The 24,706-nt window shown below is 36.5% G+C and overlaps 1 protein-coding gene across 1 annotated transcript in view; it reads right to left on the bottom strand.

Moving 5' to 3' along the window:
• The window catches only part of NUP205 (nucleoporin 205kDa), a 73,338-nt gene that overhangs the window by 13,305 nt on the left and 35,327 nt on the right, over positions 1–24,706 (bottom strand). The window contains exons 19-31 of the mRNA XM_008576459.1: positions 23,888–24,002; positions 22,045–22,194; positions 21,384–21,455; positions 20,706–20,863; positions 19,906–19,986; positions 18,656–18,847; positions 17,498–17,765; positions 17,298–17,396; positions 14,649–14,797; positions 12,970–13,161; positions 11,966–12,087; positions 10,314–10,452; positions 8,378–8,504 (exon numbers count right to left, since the gene is read on the bottom strand). Of these exons, the coding sequence (XP_008574681.1) occupies positions 8,378–8,504; positions 10,314–10,452; positions 11,966–12,087; positions 12,970–13,161; positions 14,649–14,797; positions 17,298–17,396; positions 17,498–17,765; positions 18,656–18,847; positions 19,906–19,986; positions 20,706–20,863; positions 21,384–21,455; positions 22,045–22,194; positions 23,888–24,002 (1,864 nt within the window). The remainder of the gene's footprint in view (positions 1–8,377; positions 8,505–10,313; positions 10,453–11,965; positions 12,088–12,969; positions 13,162–14,648; positions 14,798–17,297; positions 17,397–17,497; positions 17,766–18,655; positions 18,848–19,905; positions 19,987–20,705; positions 20,864–21,383; positions 21,456–22,044; positions 22,195–23,887; positions 24,003–24,706) is intronic.

The raw sequence follows: 24,706 nt of genomic DNA, 5'->3' as shown, positions 1-24,706 counted from the left end.
CCCCGGTCCGGTACGGGGGCAACACTGAGGGTTGCAATCCATTGCCGGACATGGAAAAAAACAAAAAAAAAAAACAAAAAAAAAAATCTAGATTCAACTGACTTCAAAAGCCATTTTTAAAAGTTTACCAAAAGTTAAAATTTTCTAAACGCAGCACTAAATTACTTTCTCATGAAAGAGTTTAGAATATAAAATACTAAAAATGAAAGGCGCTGCTTTTTCTTTTAATTCCTCTAGGTAGTGTACCATTTGATTTTTTCCCCCTTTTGCAAAGTATAGTTTGTAAAAAAAGTTTCCATTCAACTTCTCAGTTTGGATTCATTACAGAATTCCTAAATCAAGCTGATCTACCTCTCATAGTGTCATAGCCTCCGTTGGTTTCTGTTGAGCCCTGCAAGCAAACCCACAGGACATTATCCCCACTGGTTTGTTTCCTTGTTTCATGACTAGTCATGCTGAGGAAAACCCACCTGAACCTGTCCTAGCCACCCTAAAATCCATGTGTTCTCACAATCTCTTTAATCCTTTCTTACTTCCAGGCACACACTCCATAGCACCTAACCAAAAACCTTATCATTCTCTCCTAATAATGACAAGCCTTCTAGATTAGCTCAGTGGATGGCCTCAACACAAACCCACAGAACCCCACCATCATCTGGCACATGGGGGCTTAGTTATAACTGCCCCGTACCTCAGTACTTCACTAGAGCCCATCCCTCCTGACCTCCACCTCCTCTGGGTATCTGCTTCCCAGAATTATGTTCTTTTCTAGCCTCCTGAAATCTACCCGCCACAGAGGATTTTCCCTATTTGAAAATATGTCCAAGTCTCCCTTGTACTCCAAAACAAAGACAATCCAAAATGTGGTTTAATATCAAATTTTTGAAATCGTTTTTCTACATTTTCTGCTTGTAAATCCTATGCCCTCCTCCCCCATCTTAACTCCTTAAAACCTGGATTTTGTACCTGATACTGTCATGGAACTATGACTTTTCCTCCTTGTCCTCAAACTTTCTGATCTCTGCTACGGATACTGCTGTTCCAGAGTTCCCTTTGCCCACTGCACATCAACTGATGCCTCAATTTTAAAAGACTTCCAATTTTCAGTTTTTATAAGACCTTTCTGTTAAATGCTACATAACTACTCTATGCATACTATGTATATCACTCTCAACTCATAAACACTTTTCAGAATAATATCTGTGGGTCATAGAAAAAAAATCAACCTGCTGCTTAGATTTGTGGAGGTACAACATACCCAGTAGTGGGTTAAGCAATAAGGGGGATACAAAGTTATAACTGGGCTTACAATCTGATGGAACCATTTAAGATAAAAATGTACAGGATATTACAAAACTGTATGTAATCAAGGGCTGAACTGTGCACAGTAAGGTTAATGGAGTGTAACTTGTTTAAAAGGAGTGTAAAAGTAAAAGTAAGGAGTGTAACTTGTTTAAAAGTGTTTTTAAAATGTGGGAGGGTAATTGGCTTTATCTTTAAAAAAAAAAATGTAAGTGTATATATATACACATATATACATGTATCTGACCAAGTACTGTCAGGGATTTATCGAGCCTACCAGTTCAAATATACAAAAATGTATATAAATACACATATGGGTAAGAATACACACTCACATACAAATGAAGTTATTAAATGCCACACTTTGAACTTTTAAAAACATTGGAAACAGTCAACATATCACAGGGATTTGATTAAAAAACAGGGATCTACCTAACTAGTTCACAACTGGAAAACTAACCATACAATTAGAAAGAATGAGGTAGGAGCTATATAAGCTGATGAGAAAAGATCTCCAGGACTTAATTTTCAAAAAGCTACAGAACAATATGTGTGGTATGATTTCATTTGTGTAGGGAGAGGAAAAAAAATTTCTTTTGGTGGCGGTATGGGGATCTCAACCCTTGACCTTGGTGTCACCAGCACAGGAGAAAAAAAGTTCACACACACACACACACACACCACCACCACCACCAGAAAAATAAACTATGAATTGATAACAGGTTCCTTTTAGAGAGAAGGAATTGCTGCTCAGGGTGCTTTTACTCTATTCATGTGTTCTGTTTAAATTTATTATGAGCATGTTAAAATAAATTGTGCTTTTCTGAATACAACCTTATTGCATTGATAGGGCCAAATGCTGCTACCAGCAAAATACAGACTTATTAGGTATTTTTAAAAAGTTAATCAAAAGAGACTTTATCAATAAAAGCATCTTTGCCATAGGATTTAGTAAAAAGTAAATTCTTACAAAGAAATACCTAACTCAGAGCTTCTCAGTTAAGATGTCAGAATGAAGGAGTGTCACAGAATGTCCCTCTTGTCATTGACCTATAAAATCAATGAAGTTCACCAAAAAAGGAAAAGAGTCAACTTATGCCTTAAGTACTGAAGAATGGTAGTGGCTAAGAAAAAAAAGACAAAGTGAACAGCATGATTCAGCTCATGACCCTTATCTACCCCTCAGAAGCAGTATGGAGGAAAGAAAATAAACCAACGAACTCTTGAGAAGCCTACTGAGCGTAATTAAGTCCTGGAGAAATCAAGTGGGAAACTATTAGAACCACTCCATAGCACTATGGGACCTTGGCAGAGGCAAGTAGGATGGCCTGACTTAGTCTCATCTTAGGACACTGGAATGAGTTGGGGACTAAAGCACATCACAGGCTGGGTAGAGCAGACCCTGAGATCTTCTTGGAAGGAGAATGGGCTCCAAGTACCTCAGCAGGCACTGCACTCAGCCCTGACCAACTCTTGACTTCTCCCAACCCAGAGGGCTCAGGAACCAAGGCATCCCCAGACAGGATGCTGGGTCAGAGGTTGCCTTGCACTTCTCCATAGCAACATAAAAATAAAGGTAGTATAGCCTAGTAGTTAAGCACACAGGCTCAGAAGCCACACCACCTGAGAAACTCTACACTACCAGCATTATCTGTGTGACTTTGGACAAATTAACCTCTCCGTGCCTCAGTTTCCTCATCTGTAAAATGTGGAAAATAATAGTTCTATTTCATAAGACTGTTTTGTAAAATTAAAGGAGTTAGGTGGAAATTCCAGTCAAGATGGCGGAGTAGATGGTTCCTAGTGTTGCTATATCCCACAAATCAACCAATTTGCAACTATTAAAAAGCAACAACAGGAGGCCCAAGAGCTGCACCAGAACAGGCAGGAGCTGCGTGCTACAGGACCTCCGGCCCAGGTCAGTCCCCACCGCCCAGAGAGGCCCGAGAGCCACCGGGCCCACATGCCCTGAGTCAGCTGCACCAGGAAGGCAGGCGCCACTGGACCCCAGCCCAGGTCAGTCCCTACCACTTAGACAGGCCCGAGAGACGCCAGGCCCACATGACCCAAGTCAGCCACGCCAGAACAGGCAGGCGCCATGGGACCCCCAGCCCAGGTCAGTCCCCACTGACGAGAGAAGCCTGAAAGCCACCGGGCCCACACACCCTGAGCCAGCTGTGCCAGAACAGGCAGGCACCACAGGAACCCCAGTCCAGGCTAGTTCCCACTACCCAGAATCTGCGCCAGACATCAGGGTGGAACGAGTAGACCATGATACCCCCTGCCACAGTGACTAAACACCAAAGGAAAGATACCAGAAATATGAAAAATCAAGAAAGTACACCAACAAAGACTAATAACTCTCAAGCTCTAGATCCTATTGAACAAGAAGCCCATAAAAAGTCTGACAAGGAATTTTGAGTGATAATTCTAAGGAAAGTAAATGAGATACAAGAAAACTCAGATAGACAACATGATGAAATGAGGAAAAGTATACAGGACCTGAAAGAAGAAATGTACAAGAAAATCAATGCCCTGAAAAATTATGTAGCAGAGCTTGGAGAGCTGAAGGATTCATTCAACAAAATATAAAACACAACAGAGAGTGGAACCGGCAGGCTAGAACAAGCAGAAGAGAGAATTTCTGACCTTGAAGACAGGCTATTTGAATTAACACATGCAAACCAGAAAAAAGAAAGAATTTTAAAAATTGAAGAAAATCTAAGAGAGAGAACAGACAACCTTAAGCGCTCAAATATCCAAATCAAGGATATTCCAGAAGGGGAGGAAAAAGGAAATGGCATTGAAAACATTCTCAATGAGATAATAGCAGAAAACTTCGCAGGTATAGGGAAAGTCACAGATCCCCAGATTCAGGAAGCCCAAAGATCACCAAACACATTAAACCCCAAAAGGTCCTCTCCAAGACATGTGATAATAAAATGAAAATCAAAGACGTGACAAAAATCAAAGACAAAGATAGAATCTTAAAAGCTGCAAGAGAGAAGTGGCAAGTCTCTTATAAGGGAGTCCCAATCAGAATAACATCAGACTTTTCATTGGAAACTCTAAAAGCCAGAAAAGAATGGGATGATATATTCAAAACACTAAAGGACAAAAATTGCCAGCAAAGAATACTTTACCTAGAAAGTCTATCCTTCCGAAATGAAGGACAAATAGTACATTTCTCAGACAAACAAAAATTGTGGGAGTTCACTACTACACGACCAGCCTTACAAGAAATTCTCAAGGAAGTACTGGGTTTGATACCTAAAAACAACCATTGCCGCCATGAATATTCAAGAATGAACAAAACCTACCAGTAAAACAAAAATGCTAACAATGAAGAGAAAAAGTAGTTATCTACCACTCCAAGAAGCCAACAAATACAGAAGACAAACAAAAAATAAGAAAGAAAGGAACAAAAGATACTTAAGACAGCTAAACAGAAATCAGTAAAATGCAAGGAGTAAATCAATACCTTTCAATAATAACTCCGAATGTAAAGGGATTAAATTCCCCACTCAAAAGACACAGACTGACTTACTGGATTAAAAAGGTGGACCCAACAATATGCTGCCTTCAAGAGGCTCACCTCACCTGTAAAGACACACATAGACTAAGAGTGAAAGGATGGAAAAAGATATACCATGCAAATAGAAATGAAAAACGAGCTGAAGTAGCTATTCTTATATCAGATAAAATAGACTTCAAAGCGAAAACCATAAAAAGAGATAACGAAGGCCACTATATAATGATAAAAGGATCTATCCATCAGTAAGACATAACAATCATAAATATATACACACCCAATGTCGGAGCAGCCAGATTTATAAAGCAAACACTATTAGATCTAACAAATGAGATAGACACTAACACCATAATCATGGGGGACCTGAACACCCCACTCACAACACTGGACAGATCATCTAGGCAAAAAACTAATAGAGGGGCCGGCCCGGTGACGCACTGCTATAGTGCGCCGCTTGGGAGCGTGGTGGCGCTCCCGCCAAGGGTTCGGATCCCACATACAGACCAGTTCCCGCTCACTGGCTGAGCGAGGCGCAGGAGCAACACCGAGGGTTGCGATCCCGTTGCCGGTCCCGGTCCGGTACGGGGGCGACACTGAGGGTTGCGATCCGTTGCCGGACACGGAAAAAGACAAAAAGGAAAAAAAAAAAAAAAAACTAATAGAGAAACATAAGATCTAAGCAATACTTTAGACTAATTGGACTTGGCAGATATCTACAGAACATTCCATCCAAGAACCTCAGAATATTCATTCTTCTCATCAGCTCATGGAACATTCTCCAGGATAGACCATACGTTAGGTCACAAAGGAAGTCTCAACAAATTCAAAAAAATTGGAATTATTCCACGTATTTTTTCAGATCACAATGGATTAAAATCAGAAATGAATAACAAATGAAACTCTGGAAACTATACAAACACATGGAAATTAAACAACATTCTACTTAATGACATATGGGTCCAAGAAGAAATTAAACAGGAAATCAAAAAACTTCTTGAAACTAATGAAAATAATGACACATCTTACCGAAACCTGTGGGATACTGCAAAAGCAGTATTAAGGGGTAAATTTATCGCATTAAATGCTTACTTCAGAAGAATGGAAAGATGGCAAATAAACAACCTAACACTTCACCTTAAAGAATTAGAAAAACAAGAACAATCCAAACCCAAAGTTAGTAGACAGAAAGAAATAATTAAGATTAGAGCAGAACTAAATGAAATAGAAACCTGAAAAATTACACAAAAGATCAATGAAACAAAAAGTTTGTTTTTTGAAAAGATAAATAAAATTGACAAACCTTTAGCAAGGCTAACTAAGACGAGAGAAGACCCAAATAACAAAAATTAGAAATGAAAAAGATCATATTATAACTGATACCTCAGAAATACAAGAATCATTAGAGACTACTATAAACAACTATATGCCAACAAATTTGAAAATCTGGAGGAGATGGATAAATTTCTGGACACATAAAAACTACCAAAACTGAGCAAAGAAGATATAGAAAATCTGAACAGATCAGTAACAATAAAAGAGATTGAAGCTGTTATCAGAAGGCTCCCAACAAAGAAAAGCCCAGGACTGGACAGGTTCACTGCAGAGTTCTACCAAACCTTCAAAGAGGTACTGATACCAGTTCTCTACAAACTATTCCAAAAGACTGAAACAGAGGCCATTCTCCCAAACTCATTCTATGAGGCAAACATCACCCTGATACCAAAACCAAAGATACATCAAAAGTAGAAAATTACAGGCCAATATCCTTGATGAATATAGATGCAAAAATCCTCAATAAAATACTAGCTAACAGAATACAGCAACACATACAAGTGAACAGATATGATGTAGTGGGTGGGGAGGGGAGAGAGGGAGGGAGGAAAGAAGAACGGGTAAAAAGGTCACAAAAATCAACTACAATGTATATCAAGAAGTTAAAATTTAAAATAATAATAATAATAAAAGTAATCATCCTGAAAAAAATAAACAAACATACCAATGAATTCCAAGCCAAAAGAAAAAAAAAAAAAAAAACAGCATAGGACTGCTGTGTCCTCAAATCAATTAACATGTTAAGCATTTAAAAGAGTGCCTGGCACATAAATGCTTAATAAATGCCAGCTATTATTAATATCCTATGTTCTCAGGTGGAAAAAAAATCATACTTGCCTAAACTGTCACTCAAGAACAAAGGCAACCTTTAGACATTCTTAAACATTACAGAATGCAAGGAATATAATACACTTTTTCTTGAGGGAGGGAACCTCTATACAAATTTGTAATACGAAGAGATGTATCAAAAGAAAGAACTCGGACCGGCCGGTGGCTCACTCGGGAGAGTGTGGTGCTGATAACACCAAGGCCACGGGTTTGGATCCCATATAGGGATGGCCGGTTGCTCACTGGGTGAGCGTGGTGCTGACAACACCAAGTCAAGGGTTAAGATCCCCTTACCGGTCATCTTTTAAAAAAAAAAAAAAATTTTTTCTTTACTCCTTATCCTCCTAATTCCCACATCATTTATTTGCTGTTCTTTGCTGTGAAGTATACTATAAAGCAAATATATTCCACAGGGCCTAGTTTCTTGTAGTTTCAGGTTTAGCCTAACTTCTTAAAAGTACATATAAAATGTTGACCTTGCAAGACAGGAAATTTTCCCCAGGCTATATAGTCTCTGTTGTAAGATAAAGAATTATAGCATGGCAAGGCTGCTGGCTCAAGGACACAACTGGTGATTTGCAGCAAATCCATGTATATACACAACTAAAACTAAATAGCTGGGATATTATGGCTACAGGACTAAATGTAAATGTTATAAAACCTGACAAAGTAAAAATAATACAAGCAAACACAATCTGAGGGTGGAAGAGGAAGTGCAAAAGAACTCATCACTGCACCTTTCACCTCAGGGAGTTGATTGATTCTAAAATTTGCGTGTAGTAAAGAACTTATATTGGGAAAAAAGTGACCAAAATATCTTAATAATTTTTCATAATCTTTTTTTCTTAATCACAGTGATCTTTTAAAAGAGCACTTTCATATCACTTTATAAGATCACTTTAATATCTCTTGTACTCTAGTATAGAAACATTTGTTTGGAATTCTACAATTCCTTCCATTTCTCTTTAAATTCATTTTTTTATCTGAATATTTATTTTCTAAAATAGCATGTAAAAGGTAATCCCGTTCTCTTAAGTTACTCCTGTATGTCTCTGTTTCTGTCTCTCTCTCTCTCTCTCATATATACATATACATAGAGCAATGTTTGAAAGGCTGTTTACCAGATGTTAATATTTGGTAATTTCTAGGTAGTGATATTTTGAGTGTTAACTATCTACTTGAATTTTCTGAATATTTTTATAATGGGCATATATCTTTTTTATAAATATACTTATTACTTAAATAAAGGCAGTTTTAACTCTGTAAGCAGTACCAATTTCAAATAAGTCACACATAGCTGCAAAGTAACAAAAATCTTAATCTATTAAGTATGTATCAGTCTGTAAAGGATCATTCAAAGTCCATTCAACATAATCAACTCACCAGGAAGAGCTGCTTTACTTATAATTCCTGTCAGTAGAGCCAATTCCTGCAAAGACCCAGCACTAACATCCTGACAGCGCAGAATAGCTTGTATGGTATCAGAATGTGAAATGAGAAACTGCAACACCTAAATCACAGAAAAGAAGGAGAAATGGAAGAAACAGAGGTAAAGGAGTAGAAAATTATACTGTAAATGTATAATTCATCTTTTTAATAATTCTGAAACAAGTATTGAATAAGGAAGAATAAGAGATAAGCAATTGCTTTCTGCACTTACACAATTTCTTTAGGAAGCAAACATTTAACTAATATTCACAAAAAAGCTAGAGATAAGATTTCAAAGTTTATAAATTAATATATTTAGAGGCTACTGTAGAAGAGCATAATACAACTTGGAACTACTGTATGAGAACTACTATTTGACCCCTATTATCTTTCTTTTATTGTTTGTTTAAATAGAACAACCATTTAAAATGAGTGGGAATAAAAATGACTATTGAATTCAAGGAAGCTGTTCTATGAAGGTCTGACGAGCTTGACATGGGGACAATCACATTGAAGCTTTTGTCTAATTCTCCTTTTGATGTAGTAAAAACAAAGGGGATATAAATGCTGACCTCCAAGCACTGCCATCCCATCTTGGCATTTTACAGTGTACCATCATGGAGGATTCTATCAGCATTTTCACATATGAGTATCTCAACTTGATTACAAACACCTTGAAGGCTGAGACTATGACAAAACAAGGTGAGAATCTGAATCACTCAGGAACTGTGCCCACTTTTAACTTTTAATATAGATTCCAGCATTGGCCCATAATCGCCACACACAGAACTGAGTAACCTGTATTTTTAAAAGAACTCTGCAGGTAACTCTACTACAGTCAATACATGACTGGTATTAGGAAACCAATGTCTTGTATCACAACGTTCCACTTTTACTAAAAAATTTTAATCTCAGTAAAGGAGAATATAAGTAAAGTCTTTGAGTTATCAAGAACTGACTCAAAGGCCACATGTGAAAGGGACTGAATGGCAGGGAAGCAGACAAAATTTCCAGAAATCAGAGTTTTAGGACACAGTTCCTGAGTGAGTTATCAAGAACTGACTCAAAGGCCACATGTGAAAGGGGCTGAATGGCAGGGAAGCAGACAAAATTTCCAGAAATCAGAGTTTTAGGACACAGTTCCTGAGGGTGCCACAATATAATAAAGTAATACAATAAAAGATTGTAGACTCATAATGATAGGCCTAATTAATTGGTGAAAGGTTAAATTACACATTGTATTATTAATTTATTTTTTTTGCAGCTAGCCAGTATGGGGATCCAAACCCGTGACCTTGGTGTTATATGGTGCACTCTAACCAACTGAGCTAAATAGACAGCCTAGTATTATTAATTTAAAGAAACAAACAAAATATATATATACATATATATGTGTGTGTTTGAATGTTTCACTGAAAAGCAATGAAAATAAAACTAATTTCTGATGTTTAAAGAAAAAACATTTGACAGAAAGTTCACTTATTTAAATTACTTTGTTTTTCTAAATATCACATATAAATGTGCTATTTTCTTTTGTGTTTTCTGCAAGGCCTAGCTAGCTAAGCCTTCTCTCAATAAATACCTGGTTAAAAGGTATTTAGAAGCTAGGTTATTCCTATCACAGTAACTGCTTTCTTTTGTAGAAGAACAAATTTTGATCTCTTGCTTTCTATGTGACTATTCTATTAATTAGCTAGTGTTTCATTCAAACAAGAGTACAAAAATGGGCCAATGTAGTTCAGAGCAAAGTACAGGGGCCTGTTTTTTATACCCAGCTCTGCTGCAAATAGAACTATGGTAGATTCACTTAAGCTTTCTATGCATAGGGTTTCTGCATTTGTAAAATGAGGATTTTGCACTACATGATTTCTAAACACAGAATTCACCTTACCTGCCCTGCTGCCTGCAAGTGCTGGGCCATACTAGATGTGAGGATGACCTGGCACAGCTGGAGAGCTGGAAGGAGAATCTGACGGTAGCGATCCACTGGCGTGGGGATGAACATGGGGGGATCTCTCATGCCAAACAGGCTTGATTCATTTCAACCGAACAAGGAGAGAGCAATGTTCCAAGAATTAAGGCACGCTTTTCAATAATTCTTTACCATTTATGTGTCAAACAAATTACAGCCAGCCAATTAAGATGTGAAGCTACCAACATGAGTACTCTGCATCCCTTACATTCATAAGTGGTTCAAAGACATATGTTTTTGCCTAAACTTATAGCTTAGTTAGTAAAAATGGAGTTATTTGAATTTTCAAAAATCTTACTAAGGAAAACTTGTGTAACTTGAAAAGACAATTAAAACTTCCCAAACATATTTATTCTTTTCTAAATGTTCCCCTGGGCCATAAAGACTGTGAGTGAGAAACAGATAAAAACAGAAGTTACTTTCCCCAAATACTTCTCCTATACTCAAGACCCAAATAAATATACACTGTCCATTATATAAAATAAAATGAGATTTTAAAAAGTTAAGGGCTGGCCATCAGCTCATTTGGGTAAAGTTCAGTGTTATAATATCAAGGCCAAGGGTTCAGATCCCTGTACTGGCCAGCCACCAAAAACAAACAAAAAAAAGTTAAAATGAGGTTGTAAAATCACTTAACCTTTAATATTAGGTCTCAAAACACTACTATTTATTGTAAATGTTTACATTTAAATTTTGAGACAAAAGAAAATGATTGCCTACTGGGGGGGAATGAAAGCAGAAAATAGAGGAAATAAATAAAATGGGAGGCTTTGCACAGACCAGTGATGATAATATGACATGAATTGAAAAGTATTTAACCCAACTCTCTAATAACTCTCATATGCAATACCAAAATAATTTTTTTTTCTAGAGGTAAAATAGTTCTGTTTTTAAGCCTAAAACACTCAAACATTGAATTTGCCAATGGATCCTTTGAAACAATTACTAAACCTAATCTAAGTATTATTTACTGCTAAGAAGGTATGCTGTCTGCCTAACAATACTGCAGTCAAGTAGACAAAAATAGAAAAAAATTCAAATTGAATTTCCCATATTCAAATTGAATTGAGAAATTTGCTGAAAAGCTTGAAACTTGGAAACAAGATCATTTGAAGTTTTCAAATTAGCAAGCAGTAGGTAAAATATTAAAATGAGAAGAAAATATATAAACTTTGAAATCCTATTCAAATCAGGAATAGGAAATCCACAACAAATTATAATTTCATTACAGTACTTTAAAAAACCATTGTAACTGCAAATATTTCTAATGAACAAAATAATAAGTTTGGAAGGGACATATTTTCTAACAAAATTCTCTCCCATTCCTCTCTTATATCACTACTCTAAAATGGAAAGCATTAGGCCCCTACCCACTTTTACCCTTATTAGAAACATCCATTTATTAGTATATGACAGGGGCATATGACCAAAAAAAACCACAAAAAAACCACAAACATCGAGATGGCTCAAATAGAATTATAAACCAGTGGCAAAATTGTGTTTGCAATTTCTTTTTTCCTTAATAATCCTTCACTGGGAGCTTAACCAAACTAATCTAGATAGAAACTTACCCCTGTGGATCCATTTCTGGGCGCATGTCATAGACTTGGCATTGTGCTAGTCTCACAATCACCCCAGATCTCAGCAGCTCTAATGCGCCCTGCTGTATCTTAGCCACTCTTGTGAGAAATGCCTAAGAAGTCGGAGAAGGAAAATCATCAGTTCTGAAATCACGTCCAAGAGCCTCATATAAAAATGACACACACCCATGGCACATTTCTCATCATTAGTCACCAGTGAAGAGAAATTCTGGGCTAGCTACAGGGGCTTTCTCAAGATTTTTATGAGGACTCAGTATTACAATATATCTAAAGTGCCTGCACATGATTCCATGCAGGAATTAATATTCAAATGAACTGTAGTTTCTGCCATCGTCATGTGGGCTTATGGAGGGCAGGGAAGTTTATCTGTTTTGCTCACACCTGTATCTGTAATACCTAGTGTCATATCTGGCATATAGTAGGTATTTAATAAATACTTCTTGAGTAAATAAATGGAGGAAAAAAGTTCATGAAGAATATAAGACTTTAGTGCTTCTCTTATTTTGACATTTGTGATCATTTTAATCAGGACGAAACAGAGAAATTAAAACAAATTTGGAGACAAGAAAATGATGAATTATATACTGTCTTGAAAATCCCGGGTTAAAAGTAGAACTGGAACATCTACACTGAAATTTTCAATAGGCAACCAATGTAGTCCAAATGTTGTTTTAAGATGACAATTTTGCTCTCTCCTCATGGAGCACTGGTTGTCATTTGCCATCCTTAGCAACATGAGCAAGTAACCCATTATCCAACTAACCCTCTCAGGATCATTTCAACCCACCTTTCTCACACTCAGAAGATACATTTCTAGCACAGATCCCCAAATTTAAAACTCCTTAAAAATGATTACAGCTTACATGATGGAAAGAAATATTCAAAATGTATGCCATATTGATTTTCTTTAATACATCTATAGCCCCAAGAGGAAATGACCGCTGATTTAAGATCAAATGTCTATGAAGCCTTACCATTTTAGATTCATAGGTATAAAGTGCTTTTAAAAGTGGAGGTTGTGGAGTGAGTAAGCTCTGCAAAGTACGGTCATCTTCTACCAAACTGTCCACAAGGACTTTCAAATAGCCACTGTTAGATAGATACAAAAGCCACTGCTGCTGCTTATCCACAGAGACAATCCGATCCAGGAGAGCCAGGGCCAGCATCTGAAGGAAGCATAAATCAAAGACGGATACCAAAGTCAACAACAGTAACTGCCCTTATCTGAAAATATTAAGAATTTTTCGCTAAGAGAATGCTTGCTTGCAATAAAACTTCCTTATTTTGTTTTGTTGAGAAATTGAACACTAGGTATCCAGAATCTCAATTTATTAATAAAAGGAAAACATTCAGGGTAAAGTTATACTTCTGAAATAAAACCTAACACATTAGAATAATGGCATTAGGCTGGCTGGTTAGCTCATTTGGTTAGAATGCAGTCTTATAACACCAAGGTCCGCACTGGTTTGCATCCCCATGCCAGCCAGCCACCAAAATAATTAATTAATTAATTAATAATGGCATTAAACATATTTTAACAGAATCTGGACATTACTTGTTAGAGAAAAGAAATTTTTAAAAAGTAGCTGTGTAGCTGTTTTTTACATGCTCATTACAGAAAACAGAAGACATAGGAAAGTATACTAAAGAAATATACAATCTGATAAACACATTAACCCATTTTGGTCTTTCTTCTCCCAGTCTTTTGCTGTGTAGCTGTTTTTTACATGCTCATTACAGAAAACAGAAGACATAGGAAAGTATACAAAAGAAATATACAATCTGATAAACACATTAACCCATTTTGGTCTTTCTTCTCCCAGTCTTTTTTCTATGCATAAAAATACTTAAAAACATCTTTAACAACGTTAAAATAAAAAATAATAATAATAAAAAAAATCTTTAACAAAACTAAGGGATAACTACATACTCTCTTTTATCCTATTTTTTAAAATCCTGTTTCCTATGGTCTTTAAAAACATGATTTAAATGCTTCCTTCAAACAGAAAGAAGTTATCTTCTCACTGCATCATCAGCAGTATGTCACAATATTTTAAAGAAATATAAATGCAAATTCTGCTTCTCAAAGCATTTAGGCAGAGAAAGATGTATTCAGCATAAAGGCAATTTATCCAGCATTCTCTTAACTTAAGATCTTTATCAAGCAGCATTGTTGACTCTACTACTATTTTTCTATCAGCCAACCTAAAATTAGCAAAAAGATAATTCTGAGAGAAAATTCTTTTTTTTTTGTCTTTTTTGTGACCGGTAAGGGGATCGCAACCCTTGGCTTGGTGTCGCCCGCACCGCGCTCAGCCAGTGAGCGCACCGGCCATCCCTATATAGGATCCGAACCCGCGGCAGGAGCGCCGCTGCACTCTCAAGCGCCGCACTCTCCCGAGTGCGCTACAGGGCCGGCCCATGAGAGGAAATTCTGAATTAAGATTCTAAACAAAATTAAACAAATCATATGAATACACAAAATAAAAGTTGCAAATTGTAGCAAATAAGCAAATTCACTGTATTCTAGAATATACAACACTATATTGTAGAATACACAACATGCAATATACATTTCAAAAGTTGATTCAGTTTATAACTTAATAAGTCAAAATACTTATTCAATTATAATACTAAACAAGAGTTGCTTTACCCTTCCAATCTCATGACCATCACAAGCGTCTCGACAGACTACTTCCATGAGGGCAGCGCCATAACTCTCAATGATGGCTATATTTTCTCGCTGTAATTTACTAAACACATCTTCAGGAGCCGTCAGCCTTTCCCACATAGTTTTCTTGGCTAAAAGAGTTAAAATAGAAAAAAACACTCCAATAAAAAGCACTTTAGTGACTAAGAAATTATACCTTATATGCCTCAAAAAAATTCTTCCATTATTGAATGTACACAAATGCCCACTGACCAACGAATCCACACAGGTGAACTTTAAGAACACAATGCACATATTTCATGCACATACATTAAAATAAAAATAGTATCATAGAAAGGATAAAGTATTCTTAAAGAAATAAAAATTAACTATGAGACTCCAAAAGAACCAATATCTTATATTTACCCTGCTAATCAATCTGTTTTTATTTTTTATTGAGATCTTTGTGAATTTGGCTAGAAAGGATCAAGTACAATGTAGATAAAGCTCTGACTCCACAAGAATCAGATATTTTTATTCTTCATGTTTTTTTACTTGAAATACTTATGAAAAATAAAAAGCACACCCATTGGGAAGGTGACTTAAATATACAATGATGATTAATTTCTCTGCCTAAATGCTTTACAGAGGAGAATTTGCATATACATTTCTTTTTAATATTGTGACCTACTGGTGACGATGCAGTGAGAAGATAACTTCTTTCTAGCTGAAGGAAGTATTTAAATCATGTTTTTGAAGACTAGGAATTAATGATAATTAATGGTATGATCATACATTTTATATGATTCATGTCAACCTATTAGAAAAGTTTCATAAATACATTAAATAAAGTAATAATCTGTATTTGAAACTAATCTCATGATTTTTTTTCCCCAACTCCTATATAGCAGTAGTTTTTATTTTTATTTTTTTAAAAAGATGACCGGTAAGGGGATCTTAACCCTTGACTTGGTGTTGTCAGCACCACGCTCTCCCAAGTGAGCTAACTGGCCATCCCTATATAGGGATCTGAACCCGTGGCCTTGGTGTTATCAGCACCACACTCTCCCAAGTGAGCCACTGGCCGGCCCTAGCAGAAGTCTTTAAATTAGCATCTTGGTAATGATTTCTTATAAAAAGCATGTTGTAGAGCTCCACCTAGTGGCTAGGTGGTGATTTTGCCAATTCAAGTAAATGGAATGTAAAAAAAATTTAAAGAAATGGAAAAATGTGGGAGGGATAGGGAACTCCCATTACTCTCTCTCTTTCCCATTACTATCTCACTTTTTAAAAGAGGCTTGTGTTTGTTTAAAAGTTTCTTTGAAGTACTCTCTTATTTTCATATGTTAAGCAAGTACTACATTTCTATACATCTACCATTGGCCTATTACTTTCTGAGGTACTATGTATGGCCTGATATATAACCACTACCAGGATAATATGAGATAAATTGGGACTTACACACACAGTAGTTTTTAGGAATCTGTGTACAAAATAACAACCACTCATAAAGGAGAAGGGCACAAAGAAAGTCCATTACAGAAGCTACTGCTGGGGCCGGCCCGGTGGCGCACTGCTACAGTGCGCCGCTTGAGAGAGCGGTGGCGCTCCCGCCGAGGGTTCGGATCCCACATACAGACCGGTTCCCGCTCGCTGGCTGAGCGAGGTGTGGGAGCAACGCCGAGGGTTGCGATCCCGTTGCCAGTCCCGGTCCGGTACGGGCGCGACACTGAGGGTTGCGATCCGTTGCCGGACACGGGAAAAAAAAAAAAAAGAAGCTACTGCTGACAAATTCTTAACAAATAGCAAAATAACTCGGGCACAGAATATTATAAACTGGTCTGCTGAATAGTTAAAAACATTTTTTATGTCTGGAGACCAGATTATTATTCTTAATTTAAAATGCTAACTATACTTTAGAGAGCAGCATTTATCTATATTTTAAATAGGCATATATTTTGAGCAAGAAATTCTACTTCTTGGAATTTATCCAAAGAAAACCTCACACTAGTACAAAAAGATATATGCATACTACTGATAAAGAGTTTAACTGGTAAAGCTCTTTTACAGAAGGGCATTTGATAGAATCTACTAAAATAAAAATGTGCATACTCTTACGCATGAAAATTCCACCATCAAGCATCCTTCTTGAAGAATATAGGCATATGAAAGAATACGTGATATAGCCTTTATTATAGTAAAAAGTTAAGAAACAATTTAAATGCCTATGAATAAGGAAAATGGTTAAATAAATGTCACATCCATACTATGGAAAACCAGAGCCACTTTCAAAGAATAAATTAGACATGTACTGTGATGTAGTGCAAAGGGAAGATGTTGTACCACTCTATGTATAGCATATTGTTTGGTGGGACTGGAGGCAAATGAGGGAGTTACAAAAGTACATAAAGCTAAAGTATTATTTGAGGGTGGTGTTTTTTGTTTTTGTTTTACACTGCTCATGTACTATTTTATAATCTTAAAAACTAAACATTCTTCCTCAACTTTAGAGAAGTGCTTTAATGATTACGGCAAGACTCATTTATTACAGTTGTGCTTAGCCAAAAGATGGAGAAGTGATTTTTTTTTAATTTAAAGTAATCACCTCTAAAAACAAAAAAGATTAGGAATTAATCTAATTCCTAATTCTACCTGCTTCTAAGGTATCTGGTTCATCTGGTCTCTGGGCGATCTGTAAGTAATAAAGCAGAGAGCCATACAGGTGAGTCCTCACTCGTTGGAATCCACCACCTAGGGAGATAAAGGAGATGTAGTTAAGTGAAAACTTTTTTCCAACGAAAGTTAAAACAAATACAAAAGTTGTAACATATAGAAAATTTAGATGAAAAAACCTGTCTTCAAAATGAAGTCTAACAGTTTCTTCAATATAATGTGAAGTGAAGAATCTCCAATAGAAGCAAAACCCATCAGTGGGCTCTCTGCTGGAGGAGGTGAGGTGAAAGAACTATCAAGCATAAAAGCATAATGGGCCTCTCCAGGTTCCAAGACTAATGGATGCTTCTGTTCTGTGCGGACGGCCTGGCTTAGGTGAGCTGTCAGGGTGAACACAGCACCGGCGACCACTGGCATCAACTCCTGCGCGGCTTCATCATCCAGTATCTTAAAGTACAAAGGCACATTAGAGTGCTGCAAATTCTGCTTTCAGCCACAATCATTAACAAGTTTGATATGCATTTAGTTTTCCAACTACTATGACAATATAAAAATGGAATATAAAGAGTATTCAAAGGAAAAAAGAGCTCATATATATAGAGAGAAATTCAAACATGATGCTGGGTAACAGGTGTTCTTAACCAGAAGGGATTAGAATTCCCTAAGGAGGTGTTTTTGGTTTTGTTTGTTTTTTAATTCATATAAGTGGCCTTACCACTAGAGTCCCATTAAGTAGGTCTGGGTTGGGATCATCAGTCCATGTGTAATTTTATAAAGTTCCCTAGATAATTCTAATATATACTCTGGTTGAGAGCATCTATTGTACAGAATTAATCCCTTTCTCAAGGAAAGTATTTACGTTGGTATCACACAACTCTATTTTACTCCTAATTGAAATGGGAAAAACTTAGGGTGGCAAAATATATTTATTAAAACGGTATATATATATACAGGGGTACTTCAAAAGTTCATGAAAAGATCTGTATCATTTAAAAAAATTTTCTTGGTGGTTGGCTGGTACAGGGATCCAAACCCTTGACCTTGGTATTATCAGAACCATGCTCTGGGTCGGCCCCGTGACTCACTCAGGAGAGTGTGACGCTGGTAGTGCCAAGGCCGCAGGTTTGGATCCTATATAGGGATGGCCAGTGTGCTCACTGGCTGAGATTGGTGCAGACAACACCGTGCTGAGGGTTGCGATCCCCTTACCAGTCAGGAAAGAAAAAAAAGAACCATGCCCTCTCATGTATTTTCTTTTTAATTCCATTTTTTCCATAAATTTTTTGAAGTACCGTCATATCTGTTCAGCAGTATAAAGTAATTTAAAAGTTTGTCACCTTATCATGCACGTCTTGTAAAATGTCACGAATAATCAGTTGTCTATCCTCTGCGTGAATGAGGTCCTGGGGACAAGCTGTCAGTATAATTTCCACCAGCTGCCTCCATGACTCCAATGCATGCCGTTTGGCATGAAGACACTGCAGCAACTTGTTTCTTCCTACCACATATTGAAGTATAGTGCTGATTTCCTAAAGCCACAGAAATTGAATTGCAAGGTTAACACACAGGCAAATAATGTCTTTACCAACAAGTTACTATTTTTAACACTATCATTTATGCAGAAAACATTTACTTGAAAACCTACCACATGTCTGCCAGGCAGCAGATAACTTTTCATGTCTATTTGTTTCATACCATCTGCAGTATAGAATTCATATTATTTTGATGACCAAGGTTATGAAAAATAATATACTAAGGCTGTATGTGTGTGTGTGTGCGCAAGCATGTGTGTGTACATGAAAGCAAGGGGACAAACGTGGTATAGATGGAAATGAGTTTTTTTAACCCCATCTTCTTTCTCTCTGCAACTGTCTACTTACTCTTACTCTAGAGTACTAGAATTGCCTAAAGCCCAAGTTCAGTGGCATGTTTCCCTGACATGTTTTTTATTTCTTTGTCTCTTGCTTTGGCCTGGCCAGCTTTGTTTCCATGTATGTGAATCTTCCAACCTGACCTCTTACCCATAACTCTCCACTTGTGATGACAATTTACTCCCTCCCTCAATGATAGGGGGCAAGTAAAATCTAATACACGATATGGTCAGGTTACAAATCCTTGACTAGGGCCGGCCCAGTGGTGCACTGCTACAGTGCGCCGCTTGGGAGCGCGGCGGCGCTCCCGCCGAGGGTTCGGATCCCACATACAGACCGGTTCCCGCTCACTGGCTGAGCAAGGGGCGGGCGCAGCACCAAGGGTTGCGATCCCATTGCCGGTCCCGGTCCGGTACAGGCGCGACACTGAGGGTTGCGGTCCGTTGCCGGACACGAAAAAAGACAAAAAGGAGAAAAAAAAAAAAACAAATCCTTGACTAGCCTAAAAGAGATGTTATTTATTTCAGCATATTAGACATTAACTTCAGTTTATAAAAGTTTATAAAATAGAAAGTAAAATATTCCATTAAAAGTTTAGTTTTTAAGTAGTTTACTAATTAACTACACGTCAATTTATTGTTTTATCTTTTAATCAGCAACTTAGGTAGTTTAAGTAGTTAAAAGGTTAAAACTAACATATACTTAATAGAGCTTACCTCCATTAGCAAAGGTCTCTGTCCTATGGCTGCCATTCCCTGGAGGGCATTTACTTCAGCTACAAGAACCCTGTGAAGAAGCTATACAATTAAGAAGAGGGAGAAAAATGAGACCATTTCAGACACCGGTAGAACAATAACACCTAGCAATTACTATAAGCTTCCCTAAAGGGAAAAGTTTCAAATATCTTTATATATAATCTAACAATGGCATTGTTCAATTTCCAGAAAAATATATTAATTATCCCTCATATTCCAGAGAGTAGTACCAAAGAGCCTGTGTGGGCCAGCCCATGGCTCACTCAGGGGAGTGTGATGCTGATAACACCAAGGCCATGGGTTCTGATCCCATATAGGGATGGCCGCTTAGCTCACTGGGTGAGCATGGTGCTGACAACACCAAGTCAAGGGTTAAGATCCCCTTACTGGTCATCTTTTAAAAAAAGCAAAAAAAAAAACAAAGAATCTGTGTGGCAGGTAAGTTAATGCAAGTGGTCTGGCTGTCTTTTTCCTACTGGTGAGACCATTACCATTTACCTGGTACAGAGTTAAATAGTTAAAAACACTCCATAGTTCTAGCTGGGTGGGATAACTACTAAAAGGAAGGTGATGGAGAACCTTTTAAAGAAATTAACGTAGTTTATTAAATTTTATTTCCTGGCTGTTTGACAAAAACCATAGTCCAATAGGCTAGCAACCAATATCTCTACCAGGAAAAAAAACTGTATGGTTACATTTTTTTTCTAATGGCTCAATGTCTGAACCACTTGACACTGCAGATGGTTTAAAGCTATCCTCACCTTGACATTGCAGACAGTCTGTCCCCGTAAATTCTTATGTTCACAATTAGCAATAACTTGTTCAATCTGGGCCCGATCAAAAAAATCCAGCTGCAAAGGCTCAGGAATCTCCTGACTGAAGTCAATCGAGTCAAGAATACTTAGAATTTTTCGACGTACTAAAAATAATAATAAGTAATTCAATTTTACTTGGGATATTAAGGAGAAGAGCAAACCATCATACTCAACTTGTTCTAAAAGATAGTGCAATGTTCAGAAAGGGCATTCATCTAGAAACTGAAGAGTGTTGAAATCTAAATTTGATTTTATTTCTTTTCTTTTTTTTTGTCCTTTTTGAGACCGGCCTCACCGCGTTCAGCCAGTGAGCACTGTGAGCGCACCGGTCATCCCTATATAGGATCCGAACCTGCGGCGGGAGCACAACAGCGCTCCCAGCGCTGCACTCTCCCGAGTGCACCACGGGCTCGGCCCTAAATTTGATTTTATTTCTGATACATCCACTTGGAAAAAATATTTTCTTTCCCATTCTATAATCATAGTTATATAAAAAAAATTTTTTTGGATGACAAATCCTTTATATAGCTTTTCTATATTAGATCAGAATTTGCAAACACAGGCATAATTTCTTAAGTTTTAAGCAATTAATATATGTATATAAAATAAATTCAAAGGCTTTACCTTTTGTAGCAGTGTCAAAGTGAAGGAACCCAGAGACAGACCTATTTTCATCTTCTATTCCTCCTTCACCATCTGTTGGAGCATCAATAACAACAGATCAGAAGAACAACATACTCTTAAATCTACATTTATTTGGAAATAATAAATGTAAGGTATTTTATTTCTAGGTCATTGTTTCTAGGTCAAAGAGCCCTATGCAAATGGATAATTAAAATGCAAAGATTGATGAGGACTTACTACCAACATTCATCTAATTCTTTCTATTCCTATGGGATCCACTTCACAATCGTAAAGAGGATAATCAGAATTCCAAAACTGGCAAGACCCAATCATGCCAATGAGATGATTTAAAAAGCTTATGCTTAATTTGCATGTATAATACATATTGAAATAGATTAGGTCTTGCTGGCTCAGTGTGACAAGCTCCACTAAATATTTTGTATATGACTATAGTAAAATGTGAGTGCTTAAAATAAAATGACAATCATGGGATGATTTTTAAATTTTGTGTTTTGAGGAAAAATATTCTAAACTGTTTTGAGGAAAAATACTCTAAAACATTCTATAATCACATACTAAGCACAAGCTTCAGATTTGTGCTTACATTCGCAAAGACCAGCCACCAGCACAATAAAACAAATGCCAATATTCTCATATTCACCTGAGTATGGTTTCACTGGCATGTCATCCAATAAGAGGTGTAGTAGCCTCTGGGTATGTGACCGTTGACGATTCAGAGAAGTTACTCTTAGTTCTATTGAGGCAGTCTTCATAAGCCATGACATTTGGTTCAGCATAGATATTTCATATTCTGAAATTTAAACAAAGAAACTTCATACATAGCTCAGAATAATAACACAAGATCAGAAAAAACCTAAATTCCACAATTCATCAGATATTTTCCCATGTAACGAAGTCAATAATTTATAAAACTTGGCAACATAATAATTTATCACTCTGTAAAATTACAAAGATATCAAGAAAGAAAAAACAAGCTATTATATGTCTATGAAAGATAAGCTGAAGCAAATAAAGAACAAAAGAGAATCAAGTTTTTCTTGCTAGGATAATTTCGTAAGGATCCTGAGTGCCATTTCTGACATTAATATATAACTTAACATTTCTTTAAAAATAATAAACTTTAAATACATAACTCATAAATAAAACTATCATACAGTTTAATTTTGACTTCAAAAAACAAATATCTAAGGCCGGCCCATGGCTCAACTCAGTAGAGTGCGGTGCTGATAACACCAAGGCCGCGGGTTCGGATCCTATATAGGGATGGCCGGTTTGCTCACTGGCTAAGCGTGGTGCTGAGAACACCAAGCCAAGGGTTGAGATCCCCTTACCGGTCATCTTTTAAAAAAAAAAAAAAAAAAAAATATCTAAAATTATATAATTTTATGATATCTCAAGATAATTAAGGACATATAATTAGGGCTGGGAATCACTTACACTATAGAAGCTTTTGAATCCAATATTATTTTGATAGGCTGAGCTTTTAAGTCCTAAATTGTGACAGTGTAAACATAAAATTTACCAAATAACAATACTACCACTAATAATTTTAGGCAAAGCTAAATCAATTTTTAAAAAACACATACCATAATAGGTAAGATATTAACTCTTCTTTTTAATTACGTATAAAATAATTTCTAAAAGCTTCAGACATAAATAAAATCTGAGGATTAAAAATTATGAAAATAAGGTGAAAAATTTTCTGCCATTACATAATTTCCAAGGGTCTTACACCATTACTTTAAAAAGTAAATTAGAAGCTGACAATTACTAATAATGAAAATTCATTCATGAGATGTGTAAGCCTCTATTTCCTAAACATAAAAATGACACAAAGTAAACTTTTAGACCACCACTATTTGGATGTAACCTAAATTCAGAAAATTGCTAAAAGTCAATTAAAAAGAAAATAAAGTAGAATCCCGATAAAACTTAATTAGCCTGGGATAATTGTTATTCACGTCAAAACTAAGTTATAAATGTTTTTCACTAAAATTAGTTTCAACTTTCATTTCAAGACCTGAAAAAAACAAATATACAAGACACAAAAGTAAACCAGGGGTCCCGCCTGTTTGCTCAGTTGGTTAGAGTGTGATGTTCTAACACCAAAGTCAAAGGTTCAGATCCCCATACTGGCCAGCCACCAAAAAAAAAAAGTAGAAAAAAAAAATCTAAATTTCCATAATTTTCTTACGTTAATATTTTCTTATCCCTTCAACACAATCTTTAGGTTTTATTTGTCAGTAAAAAAAAACAAATTCCATCTCTGACAGATTACATTTAAATTACTTTCTGCTAGCAGCTAAAACACCAGGCTTCTCAAGAACGAATTACAAAAGCAACCCAAAGCAACAAAGAAGCAAAGTAACAAAATGAGACAGAATTCAAACACTTTAACTCCTCCCTCCAAAATACTATATAAATAAATTACTCATTATGTACTTATATATTTGTTATAATAATAAGGGAAAATAATGTCCTACCTTTGTTAGAAAAAGGTAGATGTTGCAACTGAGAATATAAGAAATCCTGGCTGGTTCTCAAGTACCTCATAGTAGGACCAGATGTATCAGAGCACGCACATAACTGATATATCACCTAAAGAATTAAAATAAATTAAGAAAATCCCTAAATTAGCTTTTCATGCTATACAGTTTAAGATAACAAGAACTTAAGTGAAAAACTCAGACCCATCAATTACTCAAGCAAAATGGATAAACACACATACAGAACATAAACTCAGAGTTATAAGAAGTCCTTGGCACCCTAGTTCAAAAAATATATTAAAATACAATTGAGAGTGCTGATGACATTATTATAGTGCTGATGACATGTACTATTAATACATGTACATGCAGTTAATTAACAAGTTTTAGTATTTCCACTACTACTAGTAACAAATTGCTTAGAAGTAACTTCTGACAACCATAGTTATTTCATTTCAACCTCAGGAAGATGATAAATTTACTTGAACTGAAGCAATTGCAGAAATTACAAAGAAGATCCACAAATTCAAATGTGTAAAACTATAAATTCTAAATAATGCGCTCCCAGAGCCGCACTCTCCCGAGTGCACCACGGGCTCGGCCCTGAAGATGTATTCTTGTTTTTCAAACAGATGATACTGTTTTGATATTCTATGAACAAATAAAACTTAATAGCTCAAAACAAAAAAAATCAGTTATGCGTATTACAGGGCAAGTTAACAAAAAGTACAAGATGCTCAAAGACATGGGAGAAGGGGGCCGGCCCGGTGGCGCACTGCTACAGTGCGCCGCTTGGGAGCGCAGCTGCGCTCCCGC

The sequence above is a fragment of the Galeopterus variegatus genome, unplaced genomic scaffold, assembly GCF_000696425.1.
Source record: "Galeopterus variegatus unplaced genomic scaffold, G_variegatus-3.0.2 Scaffold1358, whole genome shotgun sequence".
In the NCBI taxonomy this organism is placed as follows: domain Eukaryota; kingdom Metazoa; phylum Chordata; class Mammalia; order Dermoptera; family Cynocephalidae; genus Galeopterus; species Galeopterus variegatus.
This window is presented reverse-complemented; position numbering and strand designations above follow the sequence as displayed.